This window comes from Enhydra lutris, unplaced genomic scaffold (assembly GCF_002288905.1).
Source record: "Enhydra lutris kenyoni isolate GAN:26980312 unplaced genomic scaffold, ASM228890v2 scaffoldscaffold70, whole genome shotgun sequence".
NCBI classification, from domain to species: Eukaryota; Metazoa; Chordata; class Mammalia; order Carnivora; family Mustelidae; genus Enhydra; species Enhydra lutris.
Window position 1 is genome coordinate 2,842,790 of NW_019154154.1, and position 26,510 is coordinate 2,869,299.

At 38.5% G+C, this 26,510-nt stretch overlaps 1 protein-coding gene across 1 annotated transcript in view; it reads left to right on the top strand.

The window, feature by feature from the left end:
• LOC111159867 (MOB kinase activator 3B) overlaps window positions 1-19,632 on the top strand; it is a 219,814-nt gene extending 200,182 nt beyond the window's left edge. The window contains exon 4 of the mRNA XM_022522518.1: window positions 19,334-19,632. Within this exon, the coding sequence (XP_022378226.1) occupies window positions 19,334-19,561 (228 nt within the window). The 3' untranslated portion in view covers window positions 19,562-19,632. The remainder of the gene's footprint in view (window positions 1-19,333) is intronic.
• The last annotated feature ends 6,878 nt before the right edge of the window (window positions 19,633-26,510 follow it).

The following is a 26,510-nucleotide window of genomic DNA, read 5'->3' on the forward strand; positions in this document are numbered from 1 at the left end:
TCAATCCCAGGACCCTGGGATTGAGCCCCACATCGGGCTCTCTGCTCGGCAGGGAGCCTGCTTCCTCCTCTCTCTGCCTCTCTGCCTACTTGTGATCTCTGTCTGTCAAATAAGTAAATAAAATCTTAAAAAAAAAAAAAAAGAAAGATCCAAGGATTATCTAGGATATGAAGCATAATAAATGAGAGCCTTATTTGCATATCCATTAAGTATTTGAAGACTGTTAGCAAATGGCCTTTAGCCTCCTTTCCCTTCTGCTCTCCAAGGGCAGAATTTGGAAGCCTTGTTGCCCAGTGGCTAACATCTCCACCTCCGTTCGCACTAGACTTCCCATGTCCCTGTGGATTATGGATGCAACCAACAGTGGTTGTACCACATGCTTTCTCCAAACCATCATCTCTTTGCTAAGTCCCAACTTGTTTTTTAGACTCTTATAAATTTTCTTTTCTATTAGTCCACACTAAATCTATGTCTGTATTATATTCAGCCATTTTGGTTTATCTTCCGGAGTTGCCTTCATATCTACCTTTAACAGGCCTCATCAGGTTGCGCTATTTTGTTTTAATCCCTTCTTTACTTGGCAAAGTGTTAAGAGACTTGGATGGAGAGTGCCTCTCATCTTTTCATGGTGATGTAGACCGAGTCATTATCTGGTCCTTAATGGAAGCACATCATTCCCTGTGGTCACCGACCTTCCATCGCTTCCATACCCCGTGGGTATCACACTGTGAGTCTAAGAAATATCATGGGCCAAGTAGAGCCATGTCTTCCAGAAATGTGTACAAAGGCAAAATCACAAGGGCTCAGATATGTTACTTGGGTAATACTGTCATCATTTGTGTTTGGATCATTTTTGGTCCTTGAAAAAAATAGGTGATTCTCTCCTAGAATTAGCCAAACAAAGTGTTTTGGAAATAGACAGTTTCTTTCCTGCTTTAAAAAGTATGTCAACAACCAAAAACTTATAACAGGTTGTTTCCCTCTGGGCAGTTATTAATTCTGGATAGGAAATTTTTGATGAATAAATAAGGATTTTTGTAACTTTTAGGGAGAGTCCATTTCTAATCTGACATTTAAGCTGTGTTACTAGCTGTTAGTGTTCTAATTTCAAGGTTTTCCTGTATCTTTTCTAACTACATCAGAAGAAAGAATGTTTAGTATATTTTAGTTCCATTTGTGATTAATTTAAGGGTTTCACTCTAAGAACAAACTAACACAATTACATCAATTAGAAAAGCAAGAGGAAATGAAAGGATATTTATGAAATCGATTCATGTGAGCTTGGGAATCCCAATGTCACAAATAAAAGACACATAACCATCACCTGTTCTGTCTTTTTTGTGTGTTGCTCAGTTAATTTCTTTCACAGGTGCGTTTTTCATCTTGCAGTGGTCTTGGAGCAAGTAAATGATAAGAGAATGGTTACTTCTACAAAAAGTAATTCAAAATGTGTTTGAGAATACACATGTGCATAGTTGTAGTCTAACAGAAGTTCCTTTATACTTTTCAGATTTTCCCAGGAGGAAACGTTTTGCATATAGTTTAACTGTCCACAGAGGACTGTTGTGCCTCTTTTTTCTTGCAGTAGGATTCACTATTAAATTTGATGACAACCTCACATGTAAATACAATACATCCTGACTAGAGAAATCGTTCATCAATCAGGTAAATAAACTTTAACCTCAGGTTTGCCGCCGCCTTCCTTGCGAGACCCTGAGTTTTCTATCTAATTGTTCTGTGCCTAGGATTTCTGAACTGCAACTGCTTCTAGATTTGTTCCTGTATGGCTTATAATTATTTTTGCAAAACATAAAAATATTAATATATCTGGAAGACAAATATATATATTCTATTTATATGTTATTAGTACATGTGTAGCCACTTTAGAGTAATTGTGATTCCAGTTATAGCCACTGTTGCTAATAGCAACAATCAAATACTCTATCTGACAAAAGCTATTTGTGATGAGGTGATTTCTAGACAGAGGGTGAGGAATGAGGCTTCTGGAACCCCAGGACAAATATAAAGTGTTCTTCTCCTTCTCGGTTCCACTGTCTGAAATGTACACAGAGATGTGGCAGAGAGGCAGGCTACGTATTGAATGTGGCCTGCAGGCACGTTGGGTTAGACTAACACAGTTTTTCTTTTTTTAACTAGCTGCCAACATTTAAAAATTGAGAAATTTGATGCCTAAAAGTCAGAATTTCTGGCTCCTCTTACCAAATCAGATCTGGCAACACCAGGCTTTTGTTTTCGTGGGGTAGGAATTAGCTAGAAGTGGCTGACCCGTGTAGATGGGGCATGGTCTTTCCAATTTACCGATGTCTTCCCCACTCCCTGCGGTGTCCCAGACCCGTGTCTGTCAGTTACCATTGTCCTCTCGGGCGGGTAGGTTTCCCGAGCTCCCATTCCGGTTGATCCTTACATATACTGACTACCTGCTATATTACTGTATTCTTTCTAGTAACCTACATTGTATTCCTGATAATAAATAGTCAGCTGTTTTAGAGGGTAATAAATTCAGATCAGATGTCTTCAATCCCTCCACCCAATAACAGCAAAAATTGATATTTCTGTGGACAATAAGCAGATCATTACATCTATCCAATCTTTCAATTATTTTAAATTCTTTAACTTCAACTCTGCTTCCAGGCAAGTTTCATTGCTACATTGACCAGAATTATAAAAATGTCACTGAAAAGCAGTAGTAGTGTCATTTATAACAATCATATCTTTTATCCAATTTTTCTGTTTTTTCATTGTGACATAGATTTCAGCAGAACACAGTGTGTTAATGGAAACTTCCCATTGTTTTTATGCAGCATTCCTCATCTGAGTTTTCATGAACACAAAAACCAAGCACAAATTACCAGTACTTAATTGATTAAAAATTAAAAGAGGAAATATGGTTTAATCTAAGTAAACTTTGAGTTTATAATTATAATACTGCACACTAGATTAAGTCGAATATCTGCTCCAAAGGAAATCGTATCGTCCAGTTGAGACATGACCTCACATAGTATCAGAACAGCAAAGAGTAAGAGTCTAGGCATTTTCAAGAACTATGTAGAACACAGCCGGGGAAAGGTATCAACAGAATAGTATGTTTATTAACTCCAAAACAATGTTACAAATAACTGTGCTCTGACTGTATGTATATAGGTCTCTACAGTGATGTACACATCTTGATATTGCTAAAAACTGCAGGAGGACTGATAACCACAAGAGGCAGCAGCATTTAGAAAATTCATGAACTGTGACTTATGTACTTACCTAAAGGTTAATTATTTTCCTTACGGTTTGTCTTATCAGAAGTATAATCATGGGAAGTACAACAGAGACGCTTGGCCCATAGTCTGTTGTTAAGACAAAATCTTGGTAAAGTTGTGGAGGCCTTTAAAAAGGATCAAGTCTAGTAGGAGAAGTTCCCACTGGCTGGAAGTGAGGAACGGGGCTGCCTACCCTGTCCAGTCTGTCTATGAGAACCTAGCCCCATCTTTGTTGGAAACCCTACAATACTCCCCTTTGCACTGCGCTTAAAAGCTTCAGCTCCCCATTTCTCCTTCCACTCCTGCACCCCAGGCCTCGCTGCTGGGCTTGCACATGCTGGGCACACTCACTTTCATGGCCTCTGTCCTGAGTGTTCCCCTGCCTGGATGCTCTTCCCCCATGTAGACTCATGGCCACTTCCTTCTCCCCTTCAAGTTCTAGCTGGACATTGAGGTGGCTGCTGATCGCACCTGCCCCCCAGGCTCCCCAGGACTCATGAGCTCCCTTTCTCTGCTCGAATTTCCTTCTCCTATACCGTTTATATACATTATACATATACAGTTTATAAATATATATACATTATATAATTTATATTATATTTATTTATTAGGTTTTTTATTGTTTCCTGTCCATCCCCCACCCCACTAGAATATAAATTTCATATCAGGGATCTCTATCCCTGTCACCTAGAAGAGAGTGTCTAGCACACAGTAGTTGCTTAATAAATCTTTGACGAATGAATGAGTGAATGAATGAATGAATGACTAGATTTACATGGCAGATAAGGTCTGCTATCAAAGAGAAATAAATAAAAAGCAATATGTAATAATATTAATTTGATGATATGCCAGGAAGTGTACATTTATTAACTGTATACTTTAGATTACATATACTCTAAGCATTTTATATGGATAATCTCATTTAATGCCCATGACAACCCTGTGAGGTTGGCTTTCCATGTTTATCCCTACAGTCAAGGTTATCCAAGTAATTTGCCCAAAGTTACAAGCAAGGGGATGGAGCTAGGACTTAATGCCCCTCAGGTGTGCTTCAGAGCCCTCACTCAGCCACAGGAGACACCTGCACCCTCTAAGCATTGAGCTCTTCTTCAGATTATCTCCTTCTCTACGGACACAGACTCTATGTGGTAGAGCAATTCAGCTTTCAGTCTCTTTTTGGTCATTTGTCAGTGTGATTGCATTAGTGCTTCTATGACCAGTCCCACTGAGATCGTAAAGTATTTCTATTCACAAGATGTACAGCATTCACAAATACAGAGTAGACCCTGAGTCTGACATGAGCCAGGACAACAAATCTAACAGGAAGACACCAAGAAGGTCAGAAAGGCTAATCCACAAAATGTTGAGTGGTGTGAGGCTAAGACCAGAGGCCAGAATGGGGTCTGTGAGTGGGCAGGAGACAGGAAGACCATCTATGAGTCCAGGAGGAATTTTACTTATAGTGGGAACAAGGTGTTCCTACGATCAATTAAAACGGTACCTAAGAAATTTCTAGGTCTGGCTCCCTGCTCCAAAGTGGGGGGAAAAAAAAACATGATTTCACTGATCTTAGGGGAAAACAAGCAGACTTTTAAAAATTAATGAGCACCCAAAACATAGCTTTGACCATAAGAAGTTTGCAGATCTGAAAAAAAAATTTAATTAAATATTTTTAAAATTAAATTTAAAAAATAGAAAAGACGTTTGCAGAACTATCACAGTTAATTTTGCTGATTTTCTTTCTCTACTAAAGAAATTAACTGGCATTAATTCTTTAGCTCTAATGTAAAATATATGGTTATGTGAATAATTAGAAGTACATAACTAAGAGGGTAGAGAGCACTATGTGGCTGTGAGATCTCTGAATGCATATATTCCATGGACTAATTTAGGAATGAGTAGGAATCACATTACATTTGAAAAGCAGCATCCATTCCATTCCACCTGACTCCTTTGAGGTCACCAGGAATTACACAAACCATAAATGTTTAGTTCCTGGTTCCTGGAAGATCTTTAATATGTCAGGATGTAGTTCCATCCTGTGTTTTAAGGCTGAATGAAATAAATATGCTGTGAGGAAATGAATGACTTGTACCTTCCCATTCCTAGGACTTCATGGACATTGTCCATACAGTGATTCAACTACAAAATATACAAGGGGGCAACATGTCAAGAGACGGGCAGGTGTTTTTTGTTTTTTTTTTTTTTTTTTGGTTTTTGTTTTTAAGTGGTAAATCATTAGATTCACCAACTATTGAACCATGGAAGTTAAAGAAAAGTAATTCAAAAGGTGAGCCCCGTTTCACACTTCTGGCCTTGGCACAAGATACCTACGGTTGTGCAGATAACCTAAGGTATAGTTTTGTTTTTACCAATTGGCAGGGCATTCTCTGGACTGTGAATTTGCCACAACCCTGTGAGCCTATGGGTTTGAAATAAATACAAAGTGGCAAGTCCACAAAGTCCCTCAGAGTCATAAACCAGTTATTGCCATGTGGTCTCTTTGCATTCAGAAAAAAGATTGTGCTGCCCTGGGCTCATGAGATTTAATTGGAATTTGCATTATCCCTCCTAAGTGACTGCAAAGAGACTCTGTGTTACTTGGATAGAGAAATGTGAGAGGAAAATTCTAAAGCCCCTCCCACATTGCCAAGAAGAAGGGGAAAGAAATGTGATGGTTTTTACGTGAACCTCTTCTGGTCCTCATAGATGCCCGAGGTGCTGTGTTTGGAAAGAACTGGGAGCTGAGGAGATGGGTGTGCTGAGAGCTTTCAGGGGAATTAGGAAGGCATTTTGGGGGGAGAAGGACTGGGATTTAATCTACTTTGTGCCACGCACAGTTCTTGGACTTGATGTACAGCCTCCAACCCATTCTCACAACCGTTCCTCGAGGGAACCATTGGTGACAACTGTTCCAGATGTGAGACAGAGGACGGCTGCGTGCAGGGCAGCAGGGATGAGCTCTCATAGTCCTCACTCTCACTCAGTGTGAGCCATCGTGCCAACCGTTTGAATTGGAATATCTGAATTAATACTCACTGTGAAATAGATACCATCGTTGTTATTCTCATTTTACAGATGAGGAAACTGAGGTTGAGGAGTAAGCCTCTTATTCAAGGTCATGCAGTTGGCTGGTGGTGGAGCTGGGATTTGAACCCAGGCAGTTGGTCTCCAGAGCCCCTGCTGTTCATCTCTATGTTATAGGCCCCTCTAGTCCTCCTTTTAGATGGCTCACTTGCTATCCTGGTGACAAAGCTGCTTTCACCTCAAGGATCACACAATAATCAGACCTTGAAAAGCCCAGAGGACCCTTGGGAAACTGTGATGAGGAAGTGACACCAGGTGAGATGAATGTTTCTTTCACAGTGTAGAAAGTGTGAGTCTGGGGGCACCTGGGTGGTGTAGAGGAAAGCTGTGCTGACTCTTCTTAGAAGGTGAGCCTCAAAGCTCGAGAGGTCCCTCTTCCTGCATGTCTGTTCTCTTTGACCTTTGCATTTCTTCAGGCTCTCCTTGCTCGTGCCCATCACTCTACGGAAGTGAGGGGAGGCCTTTCCCTGTGTCTGGGGTCTTCTCTCACCATTCACTTTTCACAAGCTGGAGCCAGAGTGCCCTTTCTAAATCCCAGACCCAATCATGCCCCCTTCCTCGGCTCCCCGCCAAGAATCCTTCAGAGGCAGTCCACTCCCACCAGTACGGACTTCTGTCTTTGGCAAAGCCCAGGGCAGGCTTCTCACAGGTTAGAAAGATGGCCAACAATCCTCTCACACCTTAGATTTCTTTTTTTTTTTTTTTTTTGTGGGCTAGGAGGTTTAAAATAAAAAAAAAAAAAAAATAGAGGGTGATTAGGGCGCCTGGGAGGCTCAGTTGGTTAAGCCAAGCCACTGCCTTCCGCTCTCATGATTCCAGAGTCCTGGGATCGAGTCCCGAATCGGGCTTCCCCTGCTCTGCAGGGAATCTGCTTCTCCCTCTCCTTCTGCCTGCCACTCCCCCTGCTTGTGCATCCACGCTTGCTCTCTCTCTCTCTCTGTCAAATAAATAAATAAAATCTTTAAAGAAAAAATAGAGGGTGATTTAGCAATGCTACCATATATCATGACCCTTATTTCACAGGAGAAAGGACATTTCAACACAGAAAGAATAGAGAAAGTAGATCTAAGAATAAACACCAGGCTGCTTTGTTTCCCTAAATCATCTCAAGTTGGCCTTCAGAAGAGCACTAATGCGCTGTTGGAAATCGCTCTGTGTTTTGTTCATTTGGTGGCGGTGCTGATGGTTTTCCCTGCAGAGTCCTGAAGGCCTAGAGGCCCCTGATCCCCAGCCCTTCCTTACCGGGTTACGCTCCACGTGCTCCGGCTTGCACCTGGAAGAGGACGTCCCTTGGAGGGCAGGCAGACTCTCCAGGACTCTGCTGTGACTTGAAGACAGAACGTCTGTGACCACCCCTGCAGATGAGAGCTAGCACCTGTATGTGTGTGCATATGTGTCCACATACTGCAGGCACAGACACTCGGGCACTCGATAGAGTCTCTGTGTTTGTGCACGGAGACGGCCTGAGGATGGTGACATGCTGGTGCAATGAACACATTGAGTGCCCAGATCTTGACATGTGAATACTAGTCTCTACTTAAAGGAACCAGGAGTTCTTGGAGAAATGGTTGGTTTCAGGGCAGGAGCAGAGAAAATCCAAGATGAGTATGGAACCATGAGCATCAAGAGCTGGGAAAATGTTCATAGGCTTTAAGGTAGAAAGTCCCCTTTTAATGAAATATTCATTTAATGAAATATAAATGAAATATTCATAAATGTGGGGAAAAAATGAGTCATAAATATGCTCATTACTTCATGGTTTACAATAAGGAAAATTGGAAGCAACCCAAATAACAAACAGTAAGGCAAATGACCAAAACCAGTTATGAATATTCACTAAACTGATGTCCTAGGGGAGGTAAGTTCATGAGGATGCTTATGTTATAATGTTCAGTTACAAACGCAACATCTAGATCCAGTAAGAGTACGAGTCCTAAATGACGTCTGAATCTTTACTGCAGCCTTCTAGAAGAGAAGCCCTTCGGATCTAGCTCATGTATCCCAGCACCTATCGGTGCCTTCAGGTGGAGCTGGCATTCTTGCTTCCTCAAGGTCTTGACTCCTGTTCTCAAATACCATCTGTCCTTCAAGGTTTACACCATTTAGCCCTACATTTACCACCTCCAACACATCATCATCTTTAGTCATCCTCCACACCTGCCCTAATTCACTGAAGACTTTGGCACCCCTTTCCCCTGTGCCTCTCGTTCCTCTCATACAGATCTTCTTTGGCCACGCAGATAATGCATCCAACAGCTTGGTTGCTCGGTTTACTTGATGTCCCCATGCCAATGCTCTTCCCCTCTAGTCTAATTTAGCAATTTGAAACCATGTCCCTGGACCTCATTACCATACTGCCCTGTTCCAGCTTTGAAATGTTAAACACGGGGTACCCTGGTGGCTCAGTCAGTTTAAGCGTCTGAATCTTGATTTCAGCTCAGGTCATGATCGCAGGGTGCTGAGATTGAGCCCCAAGTTGGGCTCTGTGCTGAACATGGAGCCTCTCTTCATCTCCCCATCAGCCCTGATCGCTCTCTGTCGCTCACTGTCTCTCTCAAAAAAGAGTTTAACTCCCAGACCCCACTGTAAATCTGTTCTTCCACTTTTTTCTTAGCAACCTCAACATTCAATGTTCTGGTGGTTCTATTCTAATGCATCCAATCTGTCTTCCCAGATGATTGGACAGCCATTAATTAGCAATCTCCTTATGACTTAGGTTAAGTGGAAGTTTTATTTTTTTTTTTTTTTTTAAGTGGAAGTTTTAAAACAGAGGAGGGGAGCTTAGTCATCGGCATAGAAGGAGACCCCTCAGCTCGTCTTGTCCCTAGAACACAGTTAGATATCAAATCATTCCGAAAACCCAGGAAATCGACCTGAAGACTGACAGAACAAACTCCACAACTTGAGGGAGAGAAGAAGTCACATCACAGAAAGCAGGAGGTGCAGAGATGTGGTTTGGGGGAAAAACAGATGGTGGGGGCTGTGGAGGGAAGGAAGCCCTTGTCGCAGATAAAGGTGAGAGAGAGAGTGGAACACACAGGGGATCACACAAAGAAAATACTTCCTTGAGGCCAGTTGCTGGGAAAACAAGAGGGACTGATTTTCCTGAGTTTTTGCAATCAGCAGGGCTTGAAGCCTGGGGTTAGAAAGGTCAGTGGGCTTGGCTGAGATAGAGCCCTGAGGCTGCTGCCCATCCTGGAGTGAAGGTAGCCAAGCACCCCTGGGGCAGATAGCATGATCTGGGGATCACCTAAGGTGCATGGGGGAGACAGTTTGATCTTTTGGAGCACATCTGCAAGAGGTGGCACAGGCAGAGTCCTGTCTCCTAGGACAAAAAAAGCCAGTGGACGCCATTTCCCTCTGCTACCCCTCAACATAGGTGCAGAGCCCCGTGAGGTAAATAACACAGCACTCACACTGGCTGCCTCAGCTCCTTATACCAAGTTCCACCTCTCTGTGTTCTGCTGGGACTACTTTTCTGGGGCAAGTGTATCTCAGTCCCAGTGTAGCAGGCTCCTTCCCCAGAGGACCAGCAGAAAGCCCTGTACACCTCATTAACTGAACAGAGTTCTGCAAGGCTTCAGTTCTAGTGAAAGTAACATCAGGTCTCATTGAACAAGCAGACCACAGCACACCTAGTTAAAACTCCCCACACTCTGACCAAGGTCCAAACACTGACCATAGCTGGCAAGGGAACCCTCTGCAGACACCTGACCTGAAGGATAGGGCAGCCAAAGCACAGCAGCAGGTGCATGCAGCGCACACCTGAGAAGTGCAAGGGCTTGGACACTATATGACCTTTTCTTCAGAAAGCCATTACTATCAGGAGCAGAAAACATAGCAGGCTTTTCTAGCACACAGAAGTCAGAGACTTGGAAAAAAATGCCAAGATGGAGGAATTTATCCCAAATGAAAGAACAAGATAAGTTCATGGCCAGAGATCTAATCAAAACCAATATAAGTAATATGACTGATGGAGAATTTAGAGCAATAATTATAAGGATACTCTCTGGGCTTAGGAAAAGAATGCAAGAATTCAGGGAGGCCCTTATCACAGAGATAAAAGAGTTAAGAAACAATCAGTCAGAAATGTCAATTAGTCAGAAATGAAAAATGCAATAACAAAGATTTGAAACAGACTTGATGCAATCAATACAAGGATGGAAGGAGCGGGCGAATAAATTAGTGACCTAGAGGGGCACCTGGGTGGCTCAGTTGTTAAGCATCTGCCTTCGGTTCAGGTCATGATCCCGGTGTCCTGGGATCGAGCCCCGCATCAGGCTCTCTGCTTGGGCAGAAGCCTGCTTTCTCCTCTCTCTTTCTGCCTGCCTCTCTGCCTACTTGTCTGTCAAATAAATAAATAAAATCTTTAAAAAAAAATTAGTGACCTAGAAGACAAAACAGTAGAAAATAATGAAGCTGAACAAAAGAAAGAAGAGTTATACAATACCAGAACAGACTTGGGGAACTCCATGACTCCATCAAAGGTAATGATATTCGTATCACGGGAGTCTGAGAAGAAGAAGGAGGGGGCATAAAATTTATTTGAGGAAATAATAACTAAAAATTTCCCAAATCTGGGGAAGGAAACAGACATCCATATCCAGGAGGTACAGAGAACCCCCATCAAAATTGACAAAAGCAGGCCAATATCAAGACATATTGTAATTAAATTTGCAAAATATAGTGATAAAGAAAAAAAAAAATCCTAAAAACAGCAAGACAAAAGAAGTCCCTAACTTATAAGGGAAGCCCATAAGGCTGGTTACAGATCATCAACAGAATCTCTGCAAGCCAGAAGAGAATGGCATGATATATTCAACATGCTGACTAGCAAAAATCTGCAGCCAAGAATACTCTATCCAGCAAGGTTATTATTCAAAATGGAAGGAGAGACGGTTTTCCAGACAAACAAAAACTAAAGGAGTTCACTAAACTAACCCTGCAAGAAATATTAAAGGGACTCTTTCTTTATTTTTTTACCCCAGGAAATATTTATTGTACAAAATTTACATTTGTTGTATATAGTGAAAAGCATAGCAAAGCAACATTTTGTTAGCCCATTTCCTTTGAAATTTCTGTGAAAAGTAAAGATTTTTTCCTAATATATTCTCGGATAATATAACTTTTGATATAGTTGTTTAACAGTTGTATTGGTAATAAGCATCTTGGGACATAAGTATAAAGCTGCAAAAAGATAAAAAAGTAGAGGGGGAAGACCACTACCAAAGAGTAATCGCCATGAACCTGGCATTTTCCACTGCAAGGCAGATGCTGTGGGGTCATCCCCTGTATTCATGGTTTGGTTATCTGAAGCCATTCATTAAGATACTTGAGTATTTTAATGAACTTTAATCTTAATATCATTTACAACTACACCAAACATGATAAGATACTTAGAAATAAACCTAACCAAAGAGATAAAAGATCTGTACTCTGAAAACTAATAAACACTGATAGAAATAATAAGCACTGAAAGATAGATAGAAGATAGAAATAATAAATACTGAAAGAAATTGAAAACGACATAAAGAAATGGAAAAACATTCTATGCTCATGGATTAGAAGAATAAATATTGTTAGAATATCTAGACTACCCAAAGCAATCTACACATTCAGGGCAGTCCCTATCAAAATACCAATAGCATTTTTCACAGAGCTAGAACAAACAATTCTAAAATTTGTATGGAATCACAAGAGACCTGGAAAAGCCAAAATAATGTTGAAAGAGAAAAGCAAAGCTGGAGGCATCACAATTTTGGACTTCAAGCTGTATTACAAAGCTACAGTGATCGAGACAGTATGGTACTGGCAGAAAAATCAATGAAACAGAATAGGAAACACAGAAATGAGCCCATAACTATGTAGTCAATTAATCCTCAACAAAGCAGGAAAGACTATCTAATGGAAAAATACAGTCTCTTCAACAAGCAGTGTTGGGAAAAGTGGACAGCAAAAGAGTGAATCTGGACCACTGTCTTATCCCATACACAAAATTAGATTCAAAATGTATTAAAGACCTGAATGTAAGACAGGAAACCATCAAAATCCTAGAGGAGAACACAGGCAGTAACCTCTTTGACCTTGGCCATAGCAACATTTTACTGGATATGTCTCCTGAGGCAAGGAAAACAAAAGCAAAAATTAACTATTGGGAGTTCATCAAAATAAAAAGCTTCCACACAGCAAAGGAAACAATCAATGAAACTAAAAGGCAACCTATGAAACAGAAAAAGATATTTGCAAATGACATATCTGATAAGGGGTTAGTATCTAAAATCTATAAAGAACTTTTCAAACTCAGCCAAACTTTTCAAACCGAATAATTCCGTTGAGAAATGGACAGAACACATGAATAGACATTTTTCCAAAGAAGACATAGAAATAACTAACAGACACAAGATGCCCAACATCATTCATCAACAGGGTAAAGATGAGTTTCACAACACCTTTATTAGGAATTATATAGTTAAGGCAGCCCATGAACCAGAACTTGCAGGGTACTTGGATTGAATCTAGGGATCTCTGATTACTTTTTAACAGATGCTTTCTTGCAGTTTTTCAAAAGAACATATAATATTAAAGCTTTGAAAACCAAAACTTCTGTTCTCACTTTGCTATCAACAATATTAGTGGTTCTTTAAAACCTGATGACTAATAATTCACATTATTTCATGCAAATGTATTTCCTAATTTTCAAAGAAAATCTTATAATGGTTAATTTTTAAGAACTAGAAACCATCAGAGTATCAAAGATAAAATCAACGTCAGATTGAGTCACAAACCTTTTGGAAATCCGTGCCCAGCATTCTCACCTCCATTTGGCAGTGACATCATAATGTCTTAGCTAGTTACAGGATCTGCTGGGCAACAGAAAGAAACTCTTCAGGGGAAGCAGGAGATTACTGGATAAATCAATCATTTTTCCCTATGAATTTTATATTGTTTATTTTTATATCTGGGGTTTTTTCCTTACAGGACCCCAATACAACTAACCATGGTGGTGCTGGTGAGTAAGCATTTAAAAGTTTTACAGAAAGAGCAGATGAGAAAGAATACCCATTATCCTAGAAAACTGGTATGTGACAGTTTTCTATAGGATGGTACAAAGTTTATTATTGGAAATATGGCATAATTTACATTTTAAATCTCTGCCTCAAATCCTTTGTAGAAAAATGTAGTTGAAAGAAAAGAAAGTAGTAAAACAACTGAACTTATTTCTTATGAATTTTGCAGACGAGATGTGGGCACCTAACGCTATAAAAGAATATAAACCAGGACCGGAAATTAAGGAGAATACTCCTGCTAATGAGAAAAATGGCAATTATTATAAAGATATAAAACAATGTAAGTCTTTAAAGTTAATAGCAACACATATAGAAAAGCTGGTGTTATACTGGTTTGATTTAACATTTTAAAAAACTCTAATTTTATTTCCTACTTCCTAAATTCTTATTTACTGCATAAATGTTTCAGTGCGTTAAATGAAATTCTCATTTTCTACAGTTTTTTTTTAAGATTTAATTATTCATTTGACAGACAGAGATCACAAGTAGACAGAGAGGCAAGCAGAGAGAGAGGAAGGGAAGCAGGCTCCCCGCTGAGTAGAGAGCCTGACGTGGGGCTCGATCCCAGGATCCCTGAGATCATGACCTGAGCCGAAGGCAGAGGCTTTAACCCACTGAGCCACCCAGGTGACCCTCTACAGCTTTTTTTTCCATAAGATGTTATGAAGTTTAACAAGGTTCTTTTGATAATTTCCCATAAATAACACAGTTCATCATGTAATTACGGTGATTTGAAATTGATCTAATTCTATGGTGAGTTAACCAAAATTTATTTGGAGGTGGGTATCATTTTCCTAAGGCTGCTGAAACAAATTACCACAAACTTGGTGGCTCAAAGCAACAGAAATTTATTCTCTTACAGTTCTGGAAATCAGAAATCCAAAATCAAAGTTTTGATCATGCCATGCTCTCTACAAAGCCTCTAGAGGTGAATCAGTTCTTGCTTCCTCCAGCTTCTGGTAGCCCCAGGCCTTCCTTGGCTTGTAGCACAATTCTAGTCTTTGTCTCCATCTTCACATGGCATTCTTGCTGTGCCTCTGTGTCCATTTCCCTCTTCTTATAAGGACAGCATTCATATCAGATTAGGAGCCCACCTTTCACTCCTGTGATTCCATCTTGACTGTATCTTCGATGACCCTATTTCAAAATTAGGTTGCATTCTGAGATCCTGGGGGTTAGGACTTCAACATGTCTTTTTTGGGGGAGGGACACAAAATTCAACCCATAACAAGATGACTTTAAGATGTCCGAAAGTTCCATCAAACCTCAGTTTATTCATCATTACTCATATGGGCTTTCTTTCTGTGCCCTTATAAGGTCCTCCACTCAAAAGAAACTCTTGTGAAAGTAAAAAATTAAGATTAAATCTAGTTGTCTTGGGATCCTTATTAACATTAATCAAAGGAAAAATAGGAATACAATCAAGATATTTACATATATATTCATGCACATATATATATACACTCAAGTACTTTGATAATAATAACATATAAGTTGTATTTCTACTTTCTCTTTGGTGAATCTATGTCCTTCCTTTGTAGGTAAAAAAAAGACCCACCTGATTCTCAGGTCAATTGCCAGATTTCACACTACCAAAGCCAGAGTCAGGAGTATTATCTAATGTATCTATCACTGGGCTTCTGCCTAGGGTGTGCAAATGGTGCCATCATTTCCTTTTCAGTCATTTCCTTTTAAAGCAGGTGCCTCTGCTTTAAAATATCCAGAGGGAAAATAAACTAAGAGCCTGATGATTACCTCGATTAGAGAAAAAAGTCTTTTTTACACACACAATATATACAAAACATAAATGAAATCTCCCTAAGAAATTGTGTTATGACTTACTTTTCTCATTTAACAACTCTGAAGCTCTTTTCACATCTGCCTCATTATTTTTGGTGGATGCCTAGTATTCCATAAAATGATGTCCCATGATTTATCCACTAGCATTTAAAGAATTGGATTACATGCAGTTTTTCCCTTTTATATTTTTCTCATGTACAGTTGGGTGTATCTCTCTTTGGATAGATATCAAGTACTGGGCATTGCTGAATAAAGAGTAAATCTTTAAAAATATTGATACCAGGGGCGCCTGGGTGGCTCAGTTGGTTAAGCGGCTGCCTTCGGCTCGGGTCATGATTCCAGGGTCCTGGGATCAAGCCCCACATCGGGCTCCCTGCTCAGCAGAGAGCCTGCTTCTCTCTCTCCCCCTCTCCCTACTGCTCTGCTTACTTGTGCTCTCTCTCTAGCTCTCTGTCAAATAAACAAATAAAATATTAAAAAAATATATTGATACCAGCAAATTGCCTTCCAAAAAGCATCTACTGATTTATGTCCTCCGAGAATGCCCCACAAGCTCACCCACAATGAATATTGTTAATCATATTTTGTGCCTGTGAGAAATTTCCATTACTGTTTTCATTTGCATTCTGATTACTTATGAAGTTGGGTATTTTCCTATATATTTATGGGTATTTTTATTTCTACTTCTGTGATTTGCCTATTCATATCATGGCCCACTTTTTTATCAGGATGTATTTTCATTTATTTGCAGCAGCTCTTTCTATGTTCAATATATTAATCCTTTTCCTATAGTAAAAGTTAACAAGTATTTCCCCCACCAGGCTGTTGCTTATTTTGAAACCTGTCTAGGTACCTTAATCATAGAGAAAAATTGTAATTTTCTAAAATCAGTTGATTAATTTTTTAATAATTTCTGCATTTTATATTTTGGTTAGATAGGTCTATTCAATTGAAGAAATTAAATTGTTTTCCTATTTTTTCAAATAATCTCATTTTTGTTTTTAACTCTTAGGTCTCAAATCATTATCTTTGTATATGTCATAAATATACGCACAAAACTTTACATTTTTCAAGGAGGTTCACCAAATGTCTAACACCAATTCCCTACTCATGTGAAACCCATTTAATATAATCTAAATTCTCACTTGAAATTGGATTAGTTGTTACCTTTTTATTGTTTCTTCGATCTGTTTTTCCCTGTAAAAATACCAAAATGTTTTAATTTTTATAGTTTCGTGACTCATAACATTCATGTTGGGCTTTGGTTTTGTTTTGTGATATTTCCCCATAAATCTAGCTCAGAAATTCCTCAAAAATCAAAATACATTAATGACACTATTTGTGTGTGCATACACATGCCTGCATGGTCGGATGATTGAATATATATGTATGTGCTAAACATACATATACATTCGTGTATGTATAAAATTTTCTGTCATTTCATGAGATTTTAAGAAAAACGAGACATGTATATGTCAATATATCAGACTGCCATCTTGATCCAATTTACTTTGACTCTGGTTGAGTGGATATATCCATTAGTTTTGAATTATAACCAACCCTCAGTAATTTATTCTCAGAATGTTATTTAGCACAAGGGTACCAATTTGGCTTTTTCTCCATGAATTTTATGTTTATCTTATTTATTTATTATTTTTTTAAGATTTTATTTATCCATTTGACACAGAGAAAGCACAAGCAGTGGGAGCAGCAGAGTGAGAAGGAGAAGCGGCCTCCCCACTGAACAAGGAAGGAGCCCAACATAGGGCTTCATTCCATGACCTGAGCTGAAGGCAGATAGACGCTTAACTGAATGAGCCACCCAGGCACCCCATGAATTTTATTTTTAAACCCTTCCCCACTTCCTTAATTTGTAGCTAAAGAATGTCTCAAATACTTTATTATTCTTTTCTCAGAATTAGTGCCTATGTTTTAAGAAAAAAAAATTAGATAAGGAAAAATTTAAAGGAAGAAGAAGGAACTGAGTTAGTTGCTGAAAACATTTGATCTTGTATTTTTAGATGTGTTCACAACGCAAAATCCAAATGGCAGCCAGTCTGAAATATCTGTGAGAGCAACAACTGATTTGCAATTTGCTCTTAGAAACTGTAAGTACTGAGAGTACTGAAAGTCAGTGTCACAAATATGAAAAGCCCTTAAAGCAAGATTTCCAAACAGCGCTAGAGTGTATCAAGTAAGAAAAAGGTCTTAGCTGATCTCGTGTCAGGGAATCTTAGTTCCTAAAAAAGGAGACTGACTCCATGTCCCTTGCAGTAATAAAGTCAGAAGTCAAGGAGGTTCTTACATACCTTAGCCTCATATTTTTGGTTTGAAAAGAAAAATAATGACTAGATTTAGGGCTCTAGAAAATTGTATGTTTTCTTAAACCCACATTTTTATTCCTTTCTACTTATACCTTCAACTTCAAATGTTCTTATTTCCTTTTTGCATCTTTCCATCAAGTGTAATTAATTTGCTAGATAAAACTGTTGCCAGCATGTGACTTCAGAGGCCACTAAAAGTCTTCAAAGGACATATCCATATCTTACACCATGAAGTATCAACAGCTCATATCTACAAAACACATTAGCATAAAACAGAAGACAAGGAAAAGAGGATAGAATTAAATAGGGAAGAGAGAATGTTTCTGGCTCTAGCAGCTTCAATATTGAGAGAAGCCAGACTCTCTAATACCTAATTATTAATAAAGTTATTTGACAATAATGGAATATTTTGAGTAATTCTAAACCTTGGGACATAAATGAGAGGGACATTTCAAGGGCATACGTTAATTAAGCAAATCATTCATGGGAATTTTGCTTGTACACTGCAAGCATCATTTTGAGTTGTTTGGGACAAGAAACAGAGAGTCAGGTCTTCAACAGACCGGGTAGCTCAAATTCCCTTAGGAGATGGATTATTGAAGACCATAGGACCCATGGAAGAAATTCTAAAACCCTAATTTCTATTACCACAATTCAGGTCCTCAAAGTATTGTCAAAGGAAGTTGGATTGGATTAAGAAATTGCTGCCATTTTAGATGGGGGCTCTGACAGAAAGAAATAATACTAACATGGTTGGGACATTCTAGAGGAGCAAGCCCCTCAATCAAGGAGATGGAATTCTCCGGAATAATTTTTTTTTTTTTTTTTTCCCTCCGGAATAATTTTGACTAACAATTCTTTTAGTGCCCAGAACTGTGAGGGCAAAGGGAAAATCCACACACTTTTCTCTAAGTATAAGGGATGCATGGCATAGTTGAAGGATTACTTATGAATTTTGTTGGAGTCCTGCTTGAATTATGTCAACTCTGGTAACAGACTCTTTTTCATAACTTTCTTGCCAACAATTCTGTCATGGTGCTGTTGGTAGGCTCAGTCTCAATTCATTCTGCCTCTATGTAGAGCTTCTTTTATTGTGAGATTGCCTGTACTTCATGTGGAACTTAACTGACTTCCCTAATAAACAAAATTAAAGGAAATGGCCACCATGGGGATGTGTGTGGAAAATGTCCCCCAGTCACAATTGTTCCCAAATACACTCTTACTGACATTCCTCCAGAAGATGGACACATTATAGACGGAGATATATACTAAATTAGGCCTGAAAACCCTTGATTTGTAGCCCCAAATGGTTGTACCCAAGACTCTGTTTTGAGTAGTTCACACGCAGATGTTTCTGATTTACAAGGATACTGATGCGCCTTCCTCTTCTGTGTCCTAACTCTGGCCACCAAGCTCTCCAGGGCTGATAGGATCACTTCAAGTCCTGTCAAGGGAAACATCTGAACCCAATGTTCTCATCCCGTACATCTCTTTTACCTCTAAAGGAAGCTTATAGCCACCACCACAACCATCCCCCACCCTTGTCCCTGTTTTTCCTCTCTTACAAATTATAGGTATATTAATCCCTTCTCAGGCAACCCATTATCCCGAAACTTTGTTCTTCAATGCCTTCTTCTTTCCCCTCCTTTATGATATCTCAGGAAAATGTCAACATCTTTCTCTTTTTTTTCCTTTTCTTTGTTCCATTTTTTAGCTTAAAAAAATGCCTAATCACAGATGCTGTCAATATTTGTATATGCTGATAATCTGTTATCCCTTTTCGCAGATAAACTCGTCAATGAAACAACTGTGTCACCTATTGGAAAAGGCACCAGTGAAGAATTTCCAGCAGAACCCTCTGGAAAAAACAATCAAAGTATTAAAGTTTCAAAACTGTAGTCATACTTGGAGCATATCATTATATGATCTAAATTATGTTTCACTACTCTGGGTACTTCATATAGTAATAGCATGCTTAAAGAATTTTTACAGCTACAATTTAAAGTCACTCTAAAATCTTTTAAACAGCGAAAATCTGAGTCCATTTTTAGATTTGTTTGACAAGGAATAGGATGTGGGCTCTTTTTAAAATGAAATTTATTTTAATAAAATGTATTATATTTATATTTATATTAGATATATAAGTATATTTTAATACATTTTAATAATGTAAAATTTCTATCTGCTTGAGGAATAAATTTATCTCTAATTAGAATCAATTTTTAGTATTTCCTGAAATTTTGGGGGAGGGGTTGGTAGTGACAAGTTTCAAAATCCAAATCATTATTTTACTTTCATGCCAAGAATATTGTTCCTTATAAAATAATTATATAACCATATCAACCCAGGATGGCTGTCCTCTAAGGTCTTGGATGAGTGGTCTAATTGAAGGTAATGGACCTGTCAGTACATGAAGCATCCAAGTATGTTTCTCATATGGTTACTGTGAATTAGTTTGCATCTTTAACACTTCTAAAACAAATAAAAATCTTAGTCGCTTTTTTTGGATATCTATAAAAATAGAAATCTCATCATCCTAGTGGTGTTCCTTTCTAAAATATCTTTAGTAATTTACTATTAAGCTTGGGTCACGTTCTAATTTTTTTTTTTAATTTGTTCTTTTTTTTTTAATGTTCTAATTTCTTAACCAGGCATTTAAATCTGAAAATAATCTGACTATTGAGAAATGTTCAGGTTTCATTTCCAGTCACATTCCCCATCCATATTCTTCACTGCAATCTATCTGAGGCTCTCAGAACTCACCAAATCTGCTCATGACTCAGTGGAAGGATCTCACTCTTGCCTTGTTTGCCTGGCAAAAAATTTCTAGTCCTCTAGGCCTATACTGAGCACCATTTCCATTTCGAAGGGCTTCTGGCCTTTGCAACTGGAGTTAGGGCTCTCTGTGCATCCCACTTGTGCGTTTCTGTTGAACCCCCGTTATCCTGCATCCTAATTAACAGTGATTCGTGTCTGCCTCCCAAACTAAGAGTGTGTTCTGTCAGCATAAGGCCTGTGTCTTCTTCATTTCTGAACTTTAATGCCAAGCACAGCATCTGGCACACGGTAGGAGCTCAAGGTATAACTGTTACATGACTAAACTAACAAGTGAATAAATGCTCTATCACAAATTTACTAAACTGAACTTACCTTACTTAGTTATCTTGTTCTATTTTGTTTTTTAAACAGGACTAACCAAGGGTCCAAATGAACCTGCATTTTGGACAATGTTAGCTAAAGGTAAACTCATAGTGGTTAGGTAGCTGGGGAAATGTTTTGGTTTTCTAAAGTCAAGAAAGCCATAGGTCAGTGTAAATAGTTCTAATATTAAGAATTAATAAGTCAACATTTTGCTGCCATTATCACGTGTAATAGCAAATGCAAAACAAACCCACAAAATTGATTGTGTCGCACACTTTCTGATTTCTCTCCCCAAAGCTTACTCTCCTATAAATGTTGCACTTTTGTCATTCAGTTTATTTGTGATTAAAAATTTTAAATAAGGCTTTCCCTCAATGTAGTCCATCTTTGTGTTTGGAGCAGTACGCATGTAAGCACATGGAGATCTGTGAATAAATGCAAAGTATGTAGCAAAACATATGCATGTAGAAAGTAATGCATGTATCATAAACATATAAGCATATATTTATGTATGTATTACATATGCATACATATGTAAATATAATGTGCATGCCTTACAAACGCACGTTTCTGTAGATGCACACATGTATAATGTAATTCATGTAGCACACACACATAGATGCACACACTGTAAACACGAAATACATACCAAATTCAGTTGAGTCTCATTATTTGCAGATTTTGTGTTTGTGAATTTACCTACGTCTAAAATATATGTGTAACCCCCCAAATCACTTTCATGGTCATTTGCAGACATGCACAGAGCAGCAAAAAATTTTAATTGCCTGACCCTCATGTGCCCAACGGAGGCAGAACAAGGAACACCCTGTCCTCCTTTTGCAGCTCTTACACTGTAATTAAGTGTCCTTTTTGTTGTCTATTTAGTGCTACGTGTTTTGCATTTGTACGCTTTTGGTCGGTGATTTTGCTAATGAACGTGGCCCCCGAGTGTAGTATTAAGAGCTGGGCAGTGTTCCTGAGCGCGAGAAGGCGGTGATATAACTTATGGAGAAAATATGTGTCAGATAAACTTTGTTTAGGCTTGAGTGATCATGCAGTTAATCATGAATTCAATATTAATAAATCAGCAATATATATTAAATAAAGTACCTTTAAACAGAAACACACATTAAAAAGTTATGTATTGATTGGTTGATGAAGACGTTGTGGCCAGAGGTTCTCAGGGACCTAAGCTTGCATTTCCCCCAGGACCAACAATTCAGTCTTCACCAAGTCAGTGTTCCCATGACTTTATGGAGCATAACTGTCATAAATAATGAGAATACACTCTCTATATTAAACACACACACACACACAGTAATATTCATAAGTGAGTTTTGTTTACCATAACACCACTTTATTGTCTTAACAGCTTTAAATGCAACACCAACAGCTGAGGAGATTGAAGAAAGAGATCAATTATTTCGCCCAATTCCAAGTAAGAACAAAATACTTCAGTTAAATGGCATAAGTGCCGGCACACGTTTCAGTGTGTGACTTAACTGCATGGACATACTGTTTTCCCTAGTAACGTGGAATGTATGTAAAAGCGTAGCGTGGTAGCTAACGTTATCTTAGAGAGGGCATGTGCTGTTTTAAAGAGCGATGGTCCCTAAGCATTATTCTCCAGTCGCCATATATGCAGAGGTATGTTTTCATTTTCCAGTTCTGTGACTTCTATTCCTGAAACAGAGAAACCAGAGGAGTAGGCAAGTGAATCTTATCTAGAACTCAGTGTTTTTAATTGATAGACTCTGTTTTCTGAGCAGTTTTAGGATTACAGAATAAAATGAGCAGAAAATACAGAGTTCTCCTATATTCCCCCAACTCCGTTTCTCCTATCATTCTCAGCTTGAATTTAGTTTGGTACAGGTTTTACGATGGATGAGCTAACGTCAATGTTAGTATTAATTAAAGTGCGTAGTTTACATTAGAGTCCACTCCCTGTGTTGCACAGGTCTGTACATTTTGACAACTGCATAATCTTGTGTCCACCAACACGATCATAGAATCATTTCACTGCACTAAAAATCTCTTCTGCTCCACCATCCGCCCCTTTGTCCTTAAATCCGTGGCAACCACTGATCCTTCCACCACCACCACAGTTTTGCCTTTTCCAGAATGTTATATAGTTGGAAACATAAAGTACATAGACTCAGCCTGGTTTCTTTTGCTCAGTAATATGCATTTAAGGGTCCTCTAAGTATTTTCGTGACCTGATGGCTCATTTCTTTTTATCACTGAATAACATTTCCTGTGTGGATATACCAATGTATCCATTCGCCTACTGAAGGACATCTTGATTACTTCCAATTTTTGGCAATAACGAATAAAGCTGCTATAAACATTCATGTGTAGGTCTTTGTGTGGACCTAAGTTTTCAACTTTTCTGGGTAAATATCAAGAATTGTGATAGCTGGATTGTGTGGTAAAACTATGTTTAGCTTTGTAAGAAATTACCAAACTAACTTCTAAAGTGGCGGTACCATTTTGTATTTCCACCAGCAATGAGAGAATTCCTACTGCTGAGTGCAGTGTTTTATTTTGTTTTGTTTGTAATTTTCATGCATGCATTAGTTATATTTATGTGAGTAAAAGAATTGATTTCAATATAAAATGTCATGAAAAGACAATATATTAATTTCCCCCAAACCTCTGTCCTACAAATAAACTATTGGGAAAAAAACAGCATCTGATGATACATCTAAGGCCTGACATCTCTATTCGGCATTGGATTATTTGACAACTACAACCATTTGCCTTGCAGGGTTTTAAAAATATCATGTGAGGCTTTGTTTAGAAAAGTTACATATAGGAATGACTAATGCTGTGTTACTTTAGAAATATTTTGTCTTTCCAAGTAATTAAATTGAACATGATTAATTTTTATCATGTATGGAGCACATATTACACATGCTAGGTGTTTTATATACATTATTATGTCAGTCCTCCACGAAGTTGGGATTATCCCCATTTTACAGATGAAGGAACTGAGGCTTAGAAAAACTGCCCAAGGTTGTAATTAGCTTTCCCATCATTTCCAGTGGTGGGGAATTCCAAACCTTCTCTAGTTTAGACCATCACCTTGAAAAACAAAATGTACTACAAGCTCACCTCTACAAAAACCCTTTGAAGGAGTAGCAGAGCAATTCAAGAGCACAGCCCCTCCTAACATAATGTGATTATTCCCCAAAGAATCTGCCTCAAAGTCAACAATCACTGACAGCTGTATCCATTTCACTCTTCATGGTCTAAGATTGCACTTTGACAATTATGGAATCAGGGAATACACACATGCAAGCTCGCCACTGCTTATCACCAAAACACCATAACCTAGAAAATAATGAAAACTTTGGAACTTTTGGATGGGAGAAATTTGGGGCAAGAGAGAAAAATCAACATGGTTATTTCAAGTCACCATCAAATAAATGTCTATTAAGTCAGACATAAATTCAGGAAAATGCAAAGTGTGGCAGTAAAGATGTATTTTCATTAATAGATTTAGTAAAAAGACCTTCGACATCTCTGGATCTGGACATGATTTTTTATTATCTAACTTACTTTAGAAGTTTAAAAAAAATTTTTAGCTTTATTTAAGTTTTAGTTATTTAATATTAAGTTTTAGTTTTATTATCTAACTTTTTTAACATCAAATACACTAGGTGTGGTCTCAGTAACAGAATGACAAATGCAGTTCTTAAATTTCATGGAGAAAGCATCCGGTACACCATCCTTTTAGCATCAAAGTCAATGCGGGCCCCAACAGTAAAAGGGTATCTTTCTCTTCTGAAGGACGAGGCCCTGGTGTGTAAGTTCATCACATTTTTTAATAGTCATCTCTTGTGTCCTGAAATGGTCTTTATCAGTCAGGGAGGAAGATTGCTATAGACATATTTGAGCATCTGGTAACCTGGGTTTGAAACCAGATTTTGCCCTTCATTCGTTATGTGAGATGGGCGAATTCATAAACTTCTCTGATCCTGTGAAATGGAGCTAAGAACAGCTCCCCCAGGACGACTGTGGCAGTTCAACAAAACAAGCGAAGAGTACTTCGCCCTAGGGAGTAGCCCACAGTCGTCTTTGCGTTGCATGAGACAAGTGAGGGTGCACAGTGATACCCTGGATGGTGAAGGCTGCTCTTCAGTTTCTTTGCTCTCTTTACTCATCCAGGAAGACATGCTGGAAACAGTCACTCTTTTCCATTGCATTTTCTTTCTTTCCTCTCAGAGTCTGATTTGAATGCCACAAGCGAAGACACCCTGACCAAGCTACAGGAAATCAAGTTAAAATTAATGCTGGGCATCTCGTTGATGACCCTCTTCCTTTTTGTTATCCTCTTGGCAGTCTGTAGTGCCATGCTGTACAAAGTGAAGACAATTAAGTAAGTCTGCAGACCTCTGGAGTCTTTGGAACGTGCACGATGTGAAGCTGTCACCCTCTCTCTTTAGCAAATTGTTCAGGAAATGTGGCTCCCAAATGTATCTATAAGATCTCACATTAAGCTCCAGTTCCCCTATTTAGAAAGAAGCATGGGGCTGTCTGGAGAATTTTCCCCCAGTGTATTAGTCATCTAGAGATAAAAGTAATATTAGTCGATTGGAAAGGTTATAGAGAATCTAGATATGCATTCTTTTTTGCTAGCCTTGGATCAAAAGGGCTATGAACTCTGTTCTAAACAGCACATCTGCTTAAGGTCTAACATTTTTCGTTTATTTATATGGTGTTATACAAAGTAATTGGACAGAATTAACGTGTTATTTCAATTTTTGTGATGCTTTTCTAAATTGAGTTGAGCTGCAAATGTATGTAATGAAAAATAATTCTCGATACATGTTTTCTGTTTCAGTTATAAAAGTAGATGTCAGACTGAATACACCGTCAACCCAGAGCTGGCAACTCTGTCTTATTTTCATCCATCAGAAGGCATATCAGACACATCTTTCTCTAAGAGTGCTGAGAGCAGCACGTTTTGGGGCACCACTTCTCCAGAACTGAAAAAACCAGACACAGTGTCAAAATCTAGAACAACGGACATTGTTTCCACAGCCTCAGATGATACAGGCGGGAATGAGGAGTCAGATTTAATTCAGAGTGAGGAGCCAAGTGAAGAAACACCCACTGATGAATAGATGTTAAGTTTTTGTCAGAAAAGAAGTTTCTTTGTGATTTCACTAACGTCATGATTTGGAAACTCTGCTGAGAAACTTAAATTTTCTGGTATCTGAAAAGGAGGACATATTCAATAAAATTATCTCAGCCATAAAAATTATACAATGGAAAAAAATACAAGAAAATAATTTAAGGTGTGGAAAACTCATTCAGTAAAAATAATCCTGGACAGTGACTTATGAAATTTATTTACTCTAGGCTGGTTAGCTTTAAAATGAAGACATTTAGATATCTATCTTATCTGGGGACATTTGGGGAACTTTCATGATAATCACCACTACCTACATCCCTCCCCCTCACCAAAGCAAAAAGAACACACTTGTTTGTGTTTTACTGCTGAAACAGTTGGGCCCTATGAAGAAATGAAACTAAATTAGTACTAGAGACTCCTAGCATTCTTTTTAATTTTTACCACTTTAAAATTTTTATTCAAATTCTATTAATATAGTGTATCATTAGTTTCAGAGGTAGAGTTCAGTGATTCATCAGTCGCCCATGATACCCAGGATACATTACATCACATGCCCTCCTTAGTGCCCATCAGCCACTTCCCCATCCCCTCACCCACCCTTCAGCAACCCTCAGTTTGTTTCCTATAGTTAAGAGTCACTTATGGTTTTTCTCCCTCTCTGATTTTGTCTTATTTTATTTTT